At 37.2% G+C, this 14,972-nt stretch overlaps 1 protein-coding gene across 2 annotated transcripts in view; it reads left to right on the plus strand.

Moving 5' to 3' along the window:
* The window catches only part of ZNF143 (zinc finger protein 143), a 37,727-nt gene that overhangs the window by 18,060 nt on the left and 4,695 nt on the right, over positions 1-14,972 (plus strand). For both annotated transcript variants that reach the window (XM_065635585.1, XM_065635586.1), the window contains exons 7-13: positions 968-1,042; positions 5,419-5,538; positions 6,549-6,624; positions 8,559-8,684; positions 11,621-11,800; positions 12,908-13,135; positions 13,980-14,128. In XM_065635585.1, the coding sequence (XP_065491657.1) occupies positions 968-1,042; positions 5,419-5,538; positions 6,549-6,624; positions 8,559-8,684; positions 11,621-11,800; positions 12,908-13,135; positions 13,980-14,128 (954 nt within the window). The remainder of the gene's footprint in view (positions 1-967; positions 1,043-5,418; positions 5,539-6,548; positions 6,625-8,558; positions 8,685-11,620; positions 11,801-12,907; positions 13,136-13,979; positions 14,129-14,972) is intronic.

A 14,972-nucleotide genomic window follows, 5' to 3' on the forward strand; every position in this document is an offset into this window, starting at 1 on the left:
ATGCTTCACACAACCATTAATGTTCTCAGGAGCCTGCTATGACCTCCTTAGTGAAAGGGCCTACCAGCCTACCAGCTGAGGTAGGGTTCCTGCCAAACCATTTTAGAAAAGAACAAAATCACTTAGACTAGATTTGGTGCGTCAGTCTCAGCCTTGAGTGTAATGAATGCAGAGATAATTGTGAATGCCTGTGGACAAAACAGGGGCAATTAAGGAATGGAGAAACTATGTGAAGTATACTTTATTTTTTTTTCTACAGTGACCAATAAGACACTGTTCTTTTGAGTTGATGTATGTGAGTTTGTCGTGTTTTGTTTTTTAAAATGGGCAATATTATCTTTATTTTTTAAAAATTCAAATTAATGTCTAATACTCTTTCGAATACTTTTATAAGCTCCTGGGAAAGCAGCAATGCCTTTCTCTTCCTGTAGACCGTTTTAAAAAAATAAGCGTATGGAGCAATACATGTGTCTTTGCTTAACTGTTGTAATTTTGACTATTTCGATTTGAGATACATCACATTGTCTTGGCTATTTTGATTCCAAATGAGTTATGCTATTCGAAATGAGTAAATTCTGCTTAGCAGGGAGTGAGAGATAAATCTGTATTATAAAATAAGTAAACGTTGGCTTGTGGTTGTGGTGTTTGGTTTTTTGGCAGAACTCAATATTGTTAAATTTATTAATTTTAATACTTTTGTCAGTCTATTAATTTAACGTACTTGGTTCTTGCAGACTTTCCTACCTTGTTTTAAGTCAACTTTGAGATGCTCACTCTACCTATTCTATAATGCAGCTGCTACAAGTGATGATTTTCATGAAAGCTAATGTACTATAGGATAACCATGTTTCAAGAGGGAGCTAGAGAGCTGTGAAATAGGCCTTCAGGAACTGTCTGAAACTCTCTGTTTTTCAGATGAATAAAAATAACCTTTAAGTGTTCTTCCAATTTCAACTTCACTTTTCAGGTGTCTATTGATGGAAATGACAGTGTTAGTGGCACAGGAATGATAGCTGAAAATGAACAAGATAAAAAAATGCAGGTATGTAGCCCAATATAAAATAATTAAATATATCTATTTCTTTTGTCTTTTCTGCCCAGCAACATGGATGCTAGGTAGTCCTGTGTAGTCAAGAACTAGAGTCTGCTGCTACCCTTCAGGAATTTTAGGTCTCAAAGCTATATAGATAGTTCATATTTCTCACTTTGTACAAGACCCTTTAACAGGATTTTTAAAAGATCTTTTAATACTTACTCCTGGGGGTTTTCTGTTAAAAGATAATTAAAATTATGTTGGTTTTCTAAGATTTTCTCAAGCTGACCTGAGTATTTCATCAGTAAAGTTGTAACTATTTCAGAAGTTCTTTTCCAGAGAATCAACTGACAGCAGAAGGAATGCTGACTCAATGAATTATTTGCTTCTCTTATGCCTGGAACTGTTCTCTCTTTGGCTTGATTCCACTTGGCCTGTTAGAGTCCCTGACTTTTATTGTGGGTTTTGCAAGTAATCACTAGATAAGAGTGTTGCTCTTAGTGAATACTTAAACAAGCAGAAAAATACTTCCATTTCTTTTTCTGTATTCATGTTGTTATTACTTAGACATATAAAAACCTTTTCAATATGAAAATAGTAAGTTCAAAGGGCAATGGAAAATACAGGGGCAAGTTACCAAACTTTAAGCTTTTTTTTTACCTGGGATCCATAAAATTATGTAAGGACAGTGGTATTTGTCATCATAACACATTTTATTTAAGGAAAAGACAAAGCAAAACATATTTTGGCCTTCAAATAATTATGACCACCAACAAAAATAGTAGGAAAACCGCTATACTGTCACATGTTCAAACAACAAAAATCAAAACCAGAAGTCATTGTGTTGAGAAAGGTTTGGTCAGAGAAGCCCTGCTTTTCCCTTTTTGTTTAATTTAAGAGGTAATCAATTAAACAAGGAGGAAAAAATATCTTCCAAGGTATAGCACAACACCTGTGAAAGGAAGACTTAGAGGCTCACCTCACCTCTGACAGTGACCTCAAAATTCTCTATTCTTATTTTTTTTAAAAAGCCAGTTCTCACAATGTTTAAAGCTGCAGACACTCCACTGTTGCCTTTGTGGCATGAGTGTGAAAGGAGAGAATAGCTAATGCATGCATTAGTTACGGTATTGGAATATATCCCATAAAATGCAATCAGGAAAGTAGAGGCTTTGCACACTGGTGGAGTGGAATAGGGATACAACTCCAACAAAAATGCAAAATTCAAGGAAGAGTAGGATAAGATCTTCTTGGTTGGTTTTACCTAGAAAAGGCTATCCAGCAAAATGACCTGTAACCAGTATCCACTTACATGTTGATTTCAGCCTCAGCCCCAAAACAAATTAAAGTGAATCTGGAGGTTGCTTTATCTTTTACATGTATGGCAACTTATATGCCATATGGAAATGTGCCAGTCTTACAGAGCATTATATGTTCCAAACAATAAAAGATCTAGTATTTCAAAAGGTGTTGAGGTTTAGTCTCAAATTCTGACCCCTGTCTCAAATTCTGAAGGTAACTTCAGTTGGCCAACTGAAGGTCTCAAAGCTATCAGTGACCTATGAGAATCTTAATCATTATTATATCTTGATGTAAGTAGATATAGGTACCTCATGTAACTCATTCTGAAGTAATATATTACTAGAGATAAAATAATCTCATATTTGCATATAGTATTAAATAAGTGAATTTTTATAAACTTTTTAAGTTCACAGGTAACACAAGAACAGAACAGATGTCATGCTGCTAAGCAGTCATTCAGACTCACATGTGGTTAGGTTTTTCACCAAAGAAAAAGGCATAAAACCTCTTCGTGATTTCTACATGTGAAAACAAAAGACCGTTTGACCAAATGGCTATCACACACTATTTCCTTTCAAACCTGTCGTACCCATCTGTTCATAATAAAAGCAGAACCATAGGACTGAAGTTTGTATGTGTACAACATAAAAATCTTATCCAAGATCTTTGTTCTCCTCTGCTACCTGTCTAAACTCAGGATGCATTGGTGATTTCTTTTAAAATGAGAGGGGTTTTTATTTTATCTAATTAAAACTATTTTGAAGGACACAATTCCTATCAAGAAATTTCACATTATTATAAAGGTGCTTTATTTGCTATGTTCTTCTGATTTTGTGTCTCCTAACACCTGAATTTTTCAGTTTCTTCAGAGTGCGTTATTTTCTAATAACAGTAATACTTTATCTATCCTTGTTGAATAATACTACTGATTTCTTAATATCCTCGAGTCATACCAACTAATGTATTGTGAAGAAACACATATGTCAGCAAACAGTTATTTGAACAAACAAATGCTTGTGATGTTCAACTGTTTTTTTTCTGAATGTTTGTTTTATCCTCCCCCCACCTTGGTATCAATATTGGTAAAATTTTGTCTGGTTATTTCCTTACAGATACTAGGGCAGACACTGATTTTGTAAATGTTTTAATTTGCTTTTGAACTTTGGCATACGTCAGCTTTATAGTAGATCTTAGCAACTATATACTTATTTTTTTATATGCTGAAAAAACAAAGAAATACTGAATATACTGATAGGAAAAAAAAAGCTTAAGTGCAGGTGCTCAACCAAGCGTCTTCTTCATAATTCTTAATGTATTACAGTGACTTCTGTGATTCATTACATCATAGGTTAAACACCAGTATTAGTAATGGGCTTCTGGATTCATGAGGTTGTTTTTCCCTGTGGTTCCAGAGAAGCGTTTCTGAAGGGGTGATGGTATATGTTTCAGTTGGTTGAAAATTTCTTATTCAACTTTGCATCTGTAGTCTTCAGAGCAGTGCGAAGGTACCAGGGGCATCCTCCCTGTAGAATCCATAGGGAAGTTGTTCTCAATCAAATTTCCGATCTGTCTGAATGAGATATTGGAGGTCTGTGTGCAGTTGCAGGGCTACAGTGTCAGTGTCACTGGGCGGAGGGAGCTGTGGTGGGATGGTTGAGATGACCAGAGTGCTGTGATGGATGGATACAGGCTCGTTCATAAGGCAAGGAGAGCAGCTGCCCTTCACGTGACAGAACAGCAGGACTGCCCTGGCTCTGCTGTGGGATGAGCCACTCCAGAGCCAATGGGTCAGAATTAGCTGGCAGAGAGTGTGGGTGGCACTGTGGTGGCTGATGAGGAACAAATAGATGAGGCCTTCTTCATTCAACTGGAAGAAGCCTTATGTTCACAGGCCCACGTCCGCATGGGGAGTTTTAACCACCACCCTGGTATCTGCTGGAAGAGCATCACAACAGGGCACATGAAATCCAAGAGGTTTCTGGAGATCAGGGCTGGCAATTGGCAACCTAAGGCAGGTTATTGAGCAGCTGGTGAGGTGAGACGCTTTGCTGGACCTTGTATTTACAAAGAAGAATTAGTTGGGAATGTGAAGGCTGGTGGCAGCCTTCAGGAGAGCCTCCATCCTTAAAGGCTCAGAGCCAAGCTGGATACTGCTGTGAGAAACCTGCTGCAGCTGACCCTGCTTTGAGCAGGAGGTGTTGGACTAGGAGATCTCCAGAGGTGCCTGCCAACCTCATCCATTGTGCGAAATGTTCTTTTGGCAATTCAGAATGGAATGGGATCCATAAGAAGAGGGAGGTGGTTTAGAAGAAGGAAAGACCTTTTAAAATAGTCTCGATTACTTGGCATACAGTTGTATCAAGATATTTACCTTTGGGCTCCTGCCTCTTTCTTCAGTCTGTGTGAATGTTTCTTGCATATTAGTGTATGAAGAAGCCTTTAAAAGGAGTTTAAGTTGCATTGCAAAGCTATTCTGTATATTTTCCTGTTGTGTCATGCCAGAAAGGAAGGTAGAACCTAGCTCAAATTGCTTCAATTAGCTTGATCAGAACACATGCATCACTGACAAAGTACCAAATGCTTTCCTGACTTTTCAAGAAGTTCTCATAAGTGCATGTAATTATTGTTTGGCCTTTGCATGAACCTGTATTTAAAAGTGATTTGATTTATGGCTCATCTCCCTTAGGAATGGATCCAGTGCCTTAGATGTAATCTTAGCCTCTTCTGTCTACTAATTTGGTCGTTTTACCACTGGCCTTATATTTCAGATTATTTTTCTTTGTTGTTATTTGGCTACTTACTGCATGAATTTAGATTTGCTAGCTAGAAGGAACTATTTTTTACAATTTCTGTCCTTTCATCAGAATTATGCTTTTTAGTTAGTTTAGTTTATTTATTGAGGACTAAGAAATACACAATATAGCAAAGAAACAAAAGAAACCTGTCAGAATCAGCTCTGACTTGATAGCAAAATTAACGTGTGTGAATTTTGTGATCCTTGTGCTTTGTTTTCTTTGTTTGTTTGGGGTTTTGTGCTTTTTTTTTAATGGTTTGTTGTTTATTTGGGTTTTTTCCAACTTAAGATTGTCTTGCAAGGACACGGAACAAGAGTGACTGCAAAATCTCAGCAGAGTGGAGAGAAAGCCTTTCGTTGTGATTATGACGGCTGTGGAAAACTGTACACAACAGCTCACCATCTTAAGGTGATGAGATGTAAAATGCGTGTTGTTACTTTGCAGGCATGATTTTTTTTGACCCGATTATGTGGTTAAAAGTAACAGAAATTAACAAAGAGCTAGTCGTAATGGTGCTGTTTTGTTAAATGTTTATTGGATTGATTTTACAATAAATGGCTGTCCCAAGTGCTTGGCTGATTTTGCTTGCTGTTCTGGGTAGGGGCAGGTGTGGGATCAAATTAGGCTCCTATATTGCTAGCATGTAAGAAATCTCGTGTTGAGATAGTTTCTACCAGTAGTGTCACAGACTTTCTGAAATCCAGTATTCACTTTATCTACTTTATGTGTATGCATGACCATGCAAAAATTCCTATTTTTGGAAGATCATAATACAAAGTCTAACTCTTCAAAACAATCGAACGTTCAAAGTGAAAAGCTGAAAGATTTTTCTTTACAGGTGGCAACTCCTTAATTCTCTTCCTTTTTTAAATTAAGGAATTACTGAAACAGTGAGGATGTAGAGCTGTTCATGTGCCAGCACAGGCTGAGATGGAGTAGACTCCTTGCAGTGCTGTCTTGTCTCTGACAAAGCACTCTGGGGCCAGAGAGTAATTGACTCTGGACTGTGTGTTAAAATGGTGTCTTTGCTGTAGAGATTTCATGCAATAGAGGAGGATCATTAGATGCACTCAGTGGAGTCAAAAATCAGAGAGTGAGCTCTGAGGCGTGTTTGGATACTGTCTTTAATGTATTTGCATGATGACAACTTTGTGTATTTACAGAAATGTGGGGTTTTTTGCAAAACTGACTGAAAGGGTCAGGTTAGACCTTGGAAAGAGGCATCTTTAGTCTTAGGGAAACATCATTACTGTATTTTTTTTTTTTTTTAAATCACCAATTTAGAAAGAAGACACTTGAATATGAATCTTAGGAAGAGAAGAGAAATAAAAGATGTTGTCTTTGAGAATGAACTGTTTCTGTGTTGCAGTAATCAGGTACAACATGTCATTAAGTCAGTGTATTGGGTGTCTTGACAGGTGCATGAAAGGTCACACACAGGAGACAGACCCTACCAGTGTGAACATCCTGGATGTGGCAAAGCGTTTGCAACAGGTAATCTTTTGTGGACTAGCTCCTCCTGTTTGTTAGTGTTTGTCTCTGTATAAAGTAAGTTTTTAATATAGTCTTTTTTAAACTGCTAAGTAAAGAATTTGGTTGGGAGTACTGAAAAAAAAAAAAGTCATCACTTCAGCTAGTATAGCATATAGAAAGGACAGAGAATTTAACTTTTATTTACTGAAGGAGGAGTAAGGTGAAACACTTGACACTTTCCCTTACTTTTCATGTATTACGTTACAGTCAGATTTCATATTTAAAAAATAGGCCTTTCTTAACATGAAACTAATCCTGTAAGTTAAATGAGGTGATAGCCAACAGGTTCAGCTTTTCATTAAATGTAAATACCTGATCTTCTGTTCCAAACTGCAGAGGAACTTTGATGAAAGATGCTGTATGAAGTGCTCTTTATTGAATTTGTATCAGAGTAACATTTCTCATGAAGTGAACTCTGTTTCGTACAGACTACTTTGTTCTACTACCGCTCTCCCTGAGATTGAATTTGATCATGCAAAATGCAATTATGAAGAATTAAACATGGAAGGGAAAGAGTAAAACTTTAAATTTTATTCTTTGAATGTAAATTCGTATGACGCTTAGAAAAGTTAGGCTCTATTTAAAACGAAAACAAACAAAAAACAAAAAACCAAACACACAAAACCTCGAACAACTAAGGTGTTTTTTAAATAACTTCATCTGATGTAATAGATTTAATACTGTTTCTTTGAACAGAAACAAGCAAAAGAAATGCTGATGAGAAATGTCAAAAGGGAAAAAACCACACTTAAAGTGCTGCACCTAAGTTTAATTGCATAGTGTTTGTAAAGGGAATTCAAAACTGCATAACATAATATTCTTTTCCCTTGCAACAGAGTGATGTATGGCTATAAACAGCTGTTTTGTCTGTTAATACCATATTTTTGGTCAGAGACATGGTACCACTGTAGTTCAGCGATTCTTGTCTTTGATAAAGTTCAGTTTAAGTACTGAATGCTCCCTGTTTAAAGATTAAGAACTCTCCTGCATCGAATCATGAAACTGAGTTTGTTTCAAGTGTAAGAATGAATTAATTCTCAGCTCAATAGAAATGCTTTGTGTTTTTAAAAACATCAATAATAGGAATTTCAGCTGTTTTAGGGAGAGCACACTGTGAAACTGCGGCAGGTGTCATCTTCTTACAGACTGTTTCTTTGTTCTTTAGAAATATATACATCACTTGTGGATGGAAGTAAAATTCAGATTCACTTTCCAAAATGGCTGTTTCAGGGTTCTTTGGTCATGATCTTTTCAGGGCAGTGCAGAAAGGAAAATCTTAGTAAAATGCTCTTTACAAAATAATTTAAAGAGGGCCCAATCCAAAGTTGACTTTAGACTGGTGGAGAGTTTTTGATGACAATGAGTTCCTAAAAGTAATCTTAAAGGGAATGAGTGTCCATGACTGCTGCTAGTTGGCACCCATGTATGTGGTGATGTTAATAATATGGTTTAGAATAATTAAGAGTTTGGAGCCTGGCTGGCAGTAGAGTTTTTACTGCTGGCTTCATTAATGACACTGGGTTTTGTATAAGTGAATAATTAAATGTCTTTTTGATGACAGTAGTGGTAAGAGATAAAAAGTGGATGGAATACAGAGCATACAGCTTCCTCAGAAGACAGAACAAATATCATTACCGTTTATACCTTTAAAAGAAAGGAGAGACATTATGGAAGTGTACTTTCTTCCTAAATGAAGAATGAAAGAATTTCTAAACTGTATCTAGAGTTCTGCTGCTCTGTATAGTAGAGTGAAGAGCTTGTGAAGAGTAAAAGAGCAAATTTTACTTATCAGGGAGCTTCCTGATAGGAACTGCAAGCACAGCTTTTGATGGTGATGGTTCATGAGTATCCTAATTTTGTGTTTATACTATTATAACATCCCTTTTGATCTTCAGGGTATGGGTTAAAAAGTCATGTCCGAACACACACTGGTGAAAAGCCTTATCGGTGCACAGAAGAAAATTGCACCAAGTCATTCAAGACTTCAGGAGACCTACAGAAACATATCCGAACCCACACAGGTACTATTATCACCCCTTTATGTTGTTGTTAATTCACTTAGGTGGATTTTTTTTCCCCTTTGATCATTCTGTGACTTTATACTTATGAAATCAGCCTATGTATATTCTCTTGCTGAAGCCTGGTGAGCTCAAGAGCATTTCAGCAAAGCCAGCATGCTTTTCTTGGAAAAAGTGTTTAAGCATTCACATTGCTCTTGCAAATGCCCTTTTAGCAATGTATCACTTATATTGTCACTGAGTGACTTGGTGCCTTGGTTTCATTTGCAGCTGTAACAGAACAAGGAACTTTTCCTCAATAATGTGTCTTGCTTTTAGAAATGGCATCAGTGTTCTTAAGTTTTGGTGTTTTAAGATAACTTGCGTACTAGCTTCATGAAGGTTGATAGTTCTGAGCTTGTTGTTATCCTCATTTCCCTTCTCTTCTTGCAGCAAAATAATGAACAAAAATATCATAGAAAACCAACTGTTATTAAAACTTTCAAATGCATAAAATAATATCTTTTTTTTCTAAAAGAAAATATTAATTTGAAAGCCAAAACACAAATTCTAGACAACTTATGCTACACTCCACAAAACTCTATGGGCGCACACACGTGCAAACAAGTTTGCACAATGTCTCCTTTTTTCCTGAGATCTCAAAAAAACCAAAACCAAAAACCCTTAAATGTAGGAAGAATAATCTTATCACTGACTTATTCCATTCAGTATATTTACTTGCCTGCTAGAACACCCAATTTTTTCCACTGAACTTTCTGAATCTTAAAAGTAAAAAAGAAAAAAAAAAAAAAGAACAAAATATATAGGTTCTTCTCACATTAAAAAGAACGGGCCGGTGGAGGAGGAGGGGATAAGACCAGGCAGTAGAAATTATAAAAACTCAAGATTACATTGAGATAATTCTGTTTTCCTGGATTTCTGTATTCAAAGACAGTCTGTTGGGATTAGTGCTGTCTTGAAGCTAAACTGGTCATCAGGATGAAGGCATAAAAGTGTCATCTGCTTTCAGTTCTAGAAGATAACTGTTTAATGTTATGTAGTACATCAAGTACAGACTGTGAACTGAAGGATTTCTGTAGTATGGACAACAACTTGATTAGCTTGATTGACTGTTTTCTTCTTCATGGCCACAGAAGTTGTATGGTAATTTAATTGCTTTAATCTAATTTAGCAGTTGAGACAAAGGATTTGAGCCAGCCCTATGTAACCATTTACCCATTTGAACAATATTAATAATACAATCATAGACTCCCAGCAGTCCAGGGGTGTCTTATTTCAGATTTATGAGTAGTCGCAGGAAGCCAAAGAATGAGAAGAAAATTGCACCAAGTCCTTTATGCAGATGGATGGAGTAGCATACACTCATACCCTGTGCAAGCTGGAACAATGCGCCCGATGGAGGCAAGTTTGGGCTCTGCCCACTCTCTCCCATGGCTCTGAAACCTTTTTGTTCCTTTATCACATAGCAGGGTTAGCGCTTTCTTCATTTTCTGCCTGTTTTAGCCAAAAGTGATTTTTCCGTCTGTTTCAGCGGCTGTCCAGTCTAACTTGCAGTTGCCATCAAACGCTTGCCTCGGGTCCCTCCAGGACTTCCCTAGAAATACTGGTCCAGTACCAGAAAAGCTGGCGGATGGTTCTTCATTGCTGTGGGGTAGAGCTGGGAGGCTTCTGACTGGCTTTGCATTTCTATGGCTAGAAATCTGTCACCTGGAAACAGGTTACCTTTCTACCAAGCACATTAGAAACTTTGAAGGCTGGCTTCCCCAACCGGTTGGATGACATTCTTGCAGGCATTCTTTAAAAGCAGTCTGTTTGGGTTCTAGTGCAGGGCCTGTTGTTGGGCGGGGTTGACTCTGCAACCCTGCTCCTTTCAGGCAGGATTCGAGGTCCTGTGCCGAAGCAAGGATTAGGGGAGCCATGGTAACACAACACTGAGGCATGTACACTGAGTACACACACACTGCTTTGGCAGAAAACTGAAAAACCTTCCCAAAACAGCTGCCCTAAGGAGTGAATTATAGTTTCCTCTGCCAAGGAGCCAACTGCTTTGGAGTTTTGCGGTATTAACGTCCCTATCGGGACTTTGTTTTTTGTTTCTGTCTCTAAGTACTTGATGTTGTATGTGTAGTGGTGATCTGCCCTCTCTTGCTCTCAGACTCTTCTCTTTGGTAAGCAGTACAGTGGGTGGAATGTACTTAGCTCTAGGAAGTGTGAAATTACAACAGTGCAGCATGTCAGGTGGCTCGCACTTCACCTAAGTTAACCCTCTTCACATTCTCCTGCGTGTACTTTGATAGATCCAAAAGGTCAGGGGTATTGGAGAGGGGTTGGCCTTATCTAGTGCTCATGGTGAAATGCTTTGGTACAATGATGCAAGTTATTGTGCTTAACATTACGTTACACAACTAGACTTATTTTAAAAACCTGTGTTTCTGATAGCTTTGGTTTTGGGGTTTGAATCTGGAGTTTCAAGGTTAAGTGATTTCTAGAATGAGTTTTACTAATCTATTCATATATTGGTTATATGCTGAATCATGAAGGTATTTTTTTCATTTTATGAATTACAGTTGACAAATGTACCAATGGTATGATGCACTTGTTTTGGATAATATGTGTATGACTTGCGGGGGGGATGTTAAATACATGTTAGAATACGGACAATGTGGAAGCTAATCCAAGAGACTGAGTCTGTTTTATACATCATAAAGTAGTAATCCAAATGCTTCATAATTTAGCTTACGGATTGTATGATTTTCCTGAATTTTGCCAGTTTTGGCTAAACAGTAGAACACTTCACAGTGGCATGTTCATGGTATTTCTGAATGAAGGTCTCAAAGAGAGAATTAGGTAGCTTTGGATTCCTATATTCACTCTAAGTGTAACTTAGGGGTTTTGTTCTTTTATAACTTTTGCATGTATACCTTTTTTTTTTTTTCCAGGTGAAAGGCCCTTTAAGTGTCCATTTGAAGGATGTGGCAGGTCATTCACAACATCTAATATTAGAAAGGTTCACATCAGGACACATACAGGCGAAAGGCCTTATTACTGTACAGAACCAGGATGTGGGAGAGCTTTTGCCAGTGCAACTAATTATAAGAATCATGTGAGAATACACACAGGTAAATGAGTGATGTTTTGTATTTTGAAGTGGAATCTGGTTGGGAGAGGCTGTGTCATTCTTGTGAACATTGTTTTGGTGCATTATAATTGGGTATAGTCATGTTTATATGACCTGGCTTGAGATTTTTCTTTGGGCCTGGTCTCCCCTCAGCTGAGGAGAGTCAAGCAGTTGGGTTTCCCACCTTGCTATCAAGGCAGAATAACTTTGGTTTGGATACCACATTCTTTAAAACCAATGCAAAACCTTGTCTTCAGTGGACATTGGGCTAAATCCTTAATATAGTTCTGGGGCTTGCCTCCATTATGAGCTGTTTCTTAAATTAAAAAACAGTAAAGCACCAGTCAGCGCTTGACTTTGGCTTACTGCTATGAGTCACCTTTTCATCCCAGCTGTATTTTCCTTGGTGCTGGAGCAGTGGTTAAAACCTTTTTATAGACTGGAGGTGAAAATACTTATCCAACTTGATTGTCAGAGTGAGCAGAAATAATCAACACAGATTTGAAGGTTCTAAAATGTAAAAGCCAGGGATAACCACATCATCTTGGTAGCCTTATATATTTTATAGTAGCACAGACAACTTTCTTAGAGGTACGTTTTGTATCAGATTATCTTTTTAGTTTATAATTTGGACATTGTTTCATTCATTTTAAAATGAGAGGTGTTTTTGTATGAAACGTAATTGTTTAAACATATGCTTCCTATAGATTTTTGTCAGAGCTTAAAGACTCAGAAGTAATTGAACTAGTGTATCAACATACCAGATCATTGAGGAAAAGTATGGGGCTTCCAGTAATAAAAGAACAAAATTCTCAATATGATGCCAAATTGACATTGCAGCTTTCAGCCTGTATCCTTCTGTCTTTATCTGAAGGATGTTTTAGATGGAATCATAAGGAGAAAAAAGGGCACAAATTTTACTGGCAGTAGTTTAAAAAAAAAAGACAGTGAGAGGCTGCATTGATAAACTTTGTGAGCTTAAGCTTCACTGTTGCCTTTGAAATTGAAGTATGGTAGTGAAGGTGTGTCACTAAATATAATTTGTTGACAATTTTTTTCTCTGCATCCTGGACAAACTTCTCTTTATCCCTTTTGTTTTTCCACATAGGGGAGAAGCCCTACGTCTGTACAGTTCCTGGTTGTGATAAACGTTTTACAGAGTATTCCAGTTTATACAAACATCATGTTGTACATACTCATTCCAAACCATATAACTGTAATCACTGTGGGAAAACATACAAGCAGATTTCTACGCTTGCTATGCACAAGCGGACGGCACACAATGACACAGAGCCCATTGAAGAAGAACAAGAGGCTTTTTTTGAGCCACCTCCAGGTTAGAGTTTCAGTCTTTGAATCTCTTGTTGTAAAAAAATGGGCTGGATAATGTTTTGCTGGTTTTTGTAACCAAGGAAATGAAAGCATAGATAAAAATTTGAAGTACTTAAAGTTATTCAGCTTCTTTGTAGGACTTTTTAGTGTAGTAGGCAACTTGTAAACAGAAACCGAGAGAGTAATTGACCAGATCATAAACTCATTTATAGCAGTCCTGGGTATGAGAAAAATTTGAGTTGTAGTCCCAGCAAACCTGCTATAAACATCAGTGTGGGAAGGGACCTGAGAGAATCTAAAACGTTTATGTTTGCAACCTACTGGATTTTTCTTAGAGATTTTTCTAAGAGTATGTATAACAAAGGACAGCAAGAATATATATAATAAGGGAATTATAAGATTCCTTTGCTGAGGTTAAACATTTATCAAGATAATGAACTTACTTAAACCTTCACACAAAGGCATCACTGTGTTCTTCTGTGTGTTTGTTAATTAATAACTCTTTAAAAGCTGCAAGTTGTGTTTGCATGGAGCCTCTTGTATGAGAGGTTAACATTTAATGAGTGAATTAGAGATGTTTGCTTATAAGCTAAATGTGTATTTTCTTTGTCTAGTATTTGTGTGTGTTAAAACTCATTGGTAAGAGATTATACCCCATATCCCCAAAACAACAGACTTTCTGACTTGCTTTTGGTATCTTTCTTTTAGTTTTCTCATCTTCCCACTAAAATTTTTCTCTTGAAATGTTCAAAACCTTCAAACCAGGCTGCACTTAATCCTTGTCATTTGCTTTCCTGGTAGCATTTAGAGTATGTAAACTATCTTCTTGCCTTCTTTGTATCAAATAGGTCAAGGTGAAGATGTTCTCAAAGGCTCCCAGATAACCTATGTGACAGGTGTGGAGGGAGAAGATGTAATTTCTGCACAGGTTGCTACAGTTACTCAGTCAGGGTTAGGTCAACAAGTAGCACTAATATCCCAGGATGGTACCCAACATGTAAGTAACCACAGCATTGAAAAGCTGACAAAACTATGCTGAGAATTGAGGTGTTTGTAGATACTCCATGTGCTTTCTACAATCAGTTCAAATTCTTGATAAATACATACATGGGTTTCTTAAAGAAAGAAGCTACTTTGGAGCTGGGTCAGGATATGTTTAGGGTTGGGCCTTCTGTGGAATTCCTAAATTAAAGCACATTTTCTGACATCTGAAACAGCATTAATACAAAGCTAGATTTTTTTAGCTATCTTTGTTCCTCTTAAAGTAGGCATGGGCTCTTTTAACAATTGTTATATATACAACCTAGTTTCTGCAGTTTCTCAGAATTCCCTGATCAGTCTATTAAAAGCTGATGGTCATCTGCACTGTTGTCTTGTCTGTACACACTTTGCAGGGGTGGGAAAGCTTTCTAGTCCAGGTGCCCACTTTACAAGCTGCTTGGTAGTGTGCGGTTCTTACCATTTCTAACATAAATGCAGATAAGGAATACTTTGATACTACCTCCACTTGAAAATTCCCATGGATATATTTTTTAAGGCTTTCATATGAAATGTCATTGGGAGGGGATTTCGACACAACTCTTTTGTTTATATATGGCAATATATCAAAGGTATATGGGGAAAAGTTTGTCTCAGCTGGAAAGGCAGCTGAAGTGCCAGTAACATATGAAAGATATCTTCTAAATTCGAATTGGATGTGAAATATTAAAGGGGGCTGTTAGATTGCCAGCCCTGAACTTTGCAGCAATACTAAGTCATTAGCATTTTTACCCTCTAAAATGAAGACCTGCAGAAGCCTTGACATGGAATTGTCCCATTTATTGAAATTACCCTTTAGCTTG

The sequence above is a fragment of the Caloenas nicobarica genome, chromosome 5 (genome assembly GCF_036013445.1).
Source record: "Caloenas nicobarica isolate bCalNic1 chromosome 5, bCalNic1.hap1, whole genome shotgun sequence".
NCBI lineage: Eukaryota > Metazoa > Chordata > Aves > Columbiformes > Columbidae > Caloenas > Caloenas nicobarica.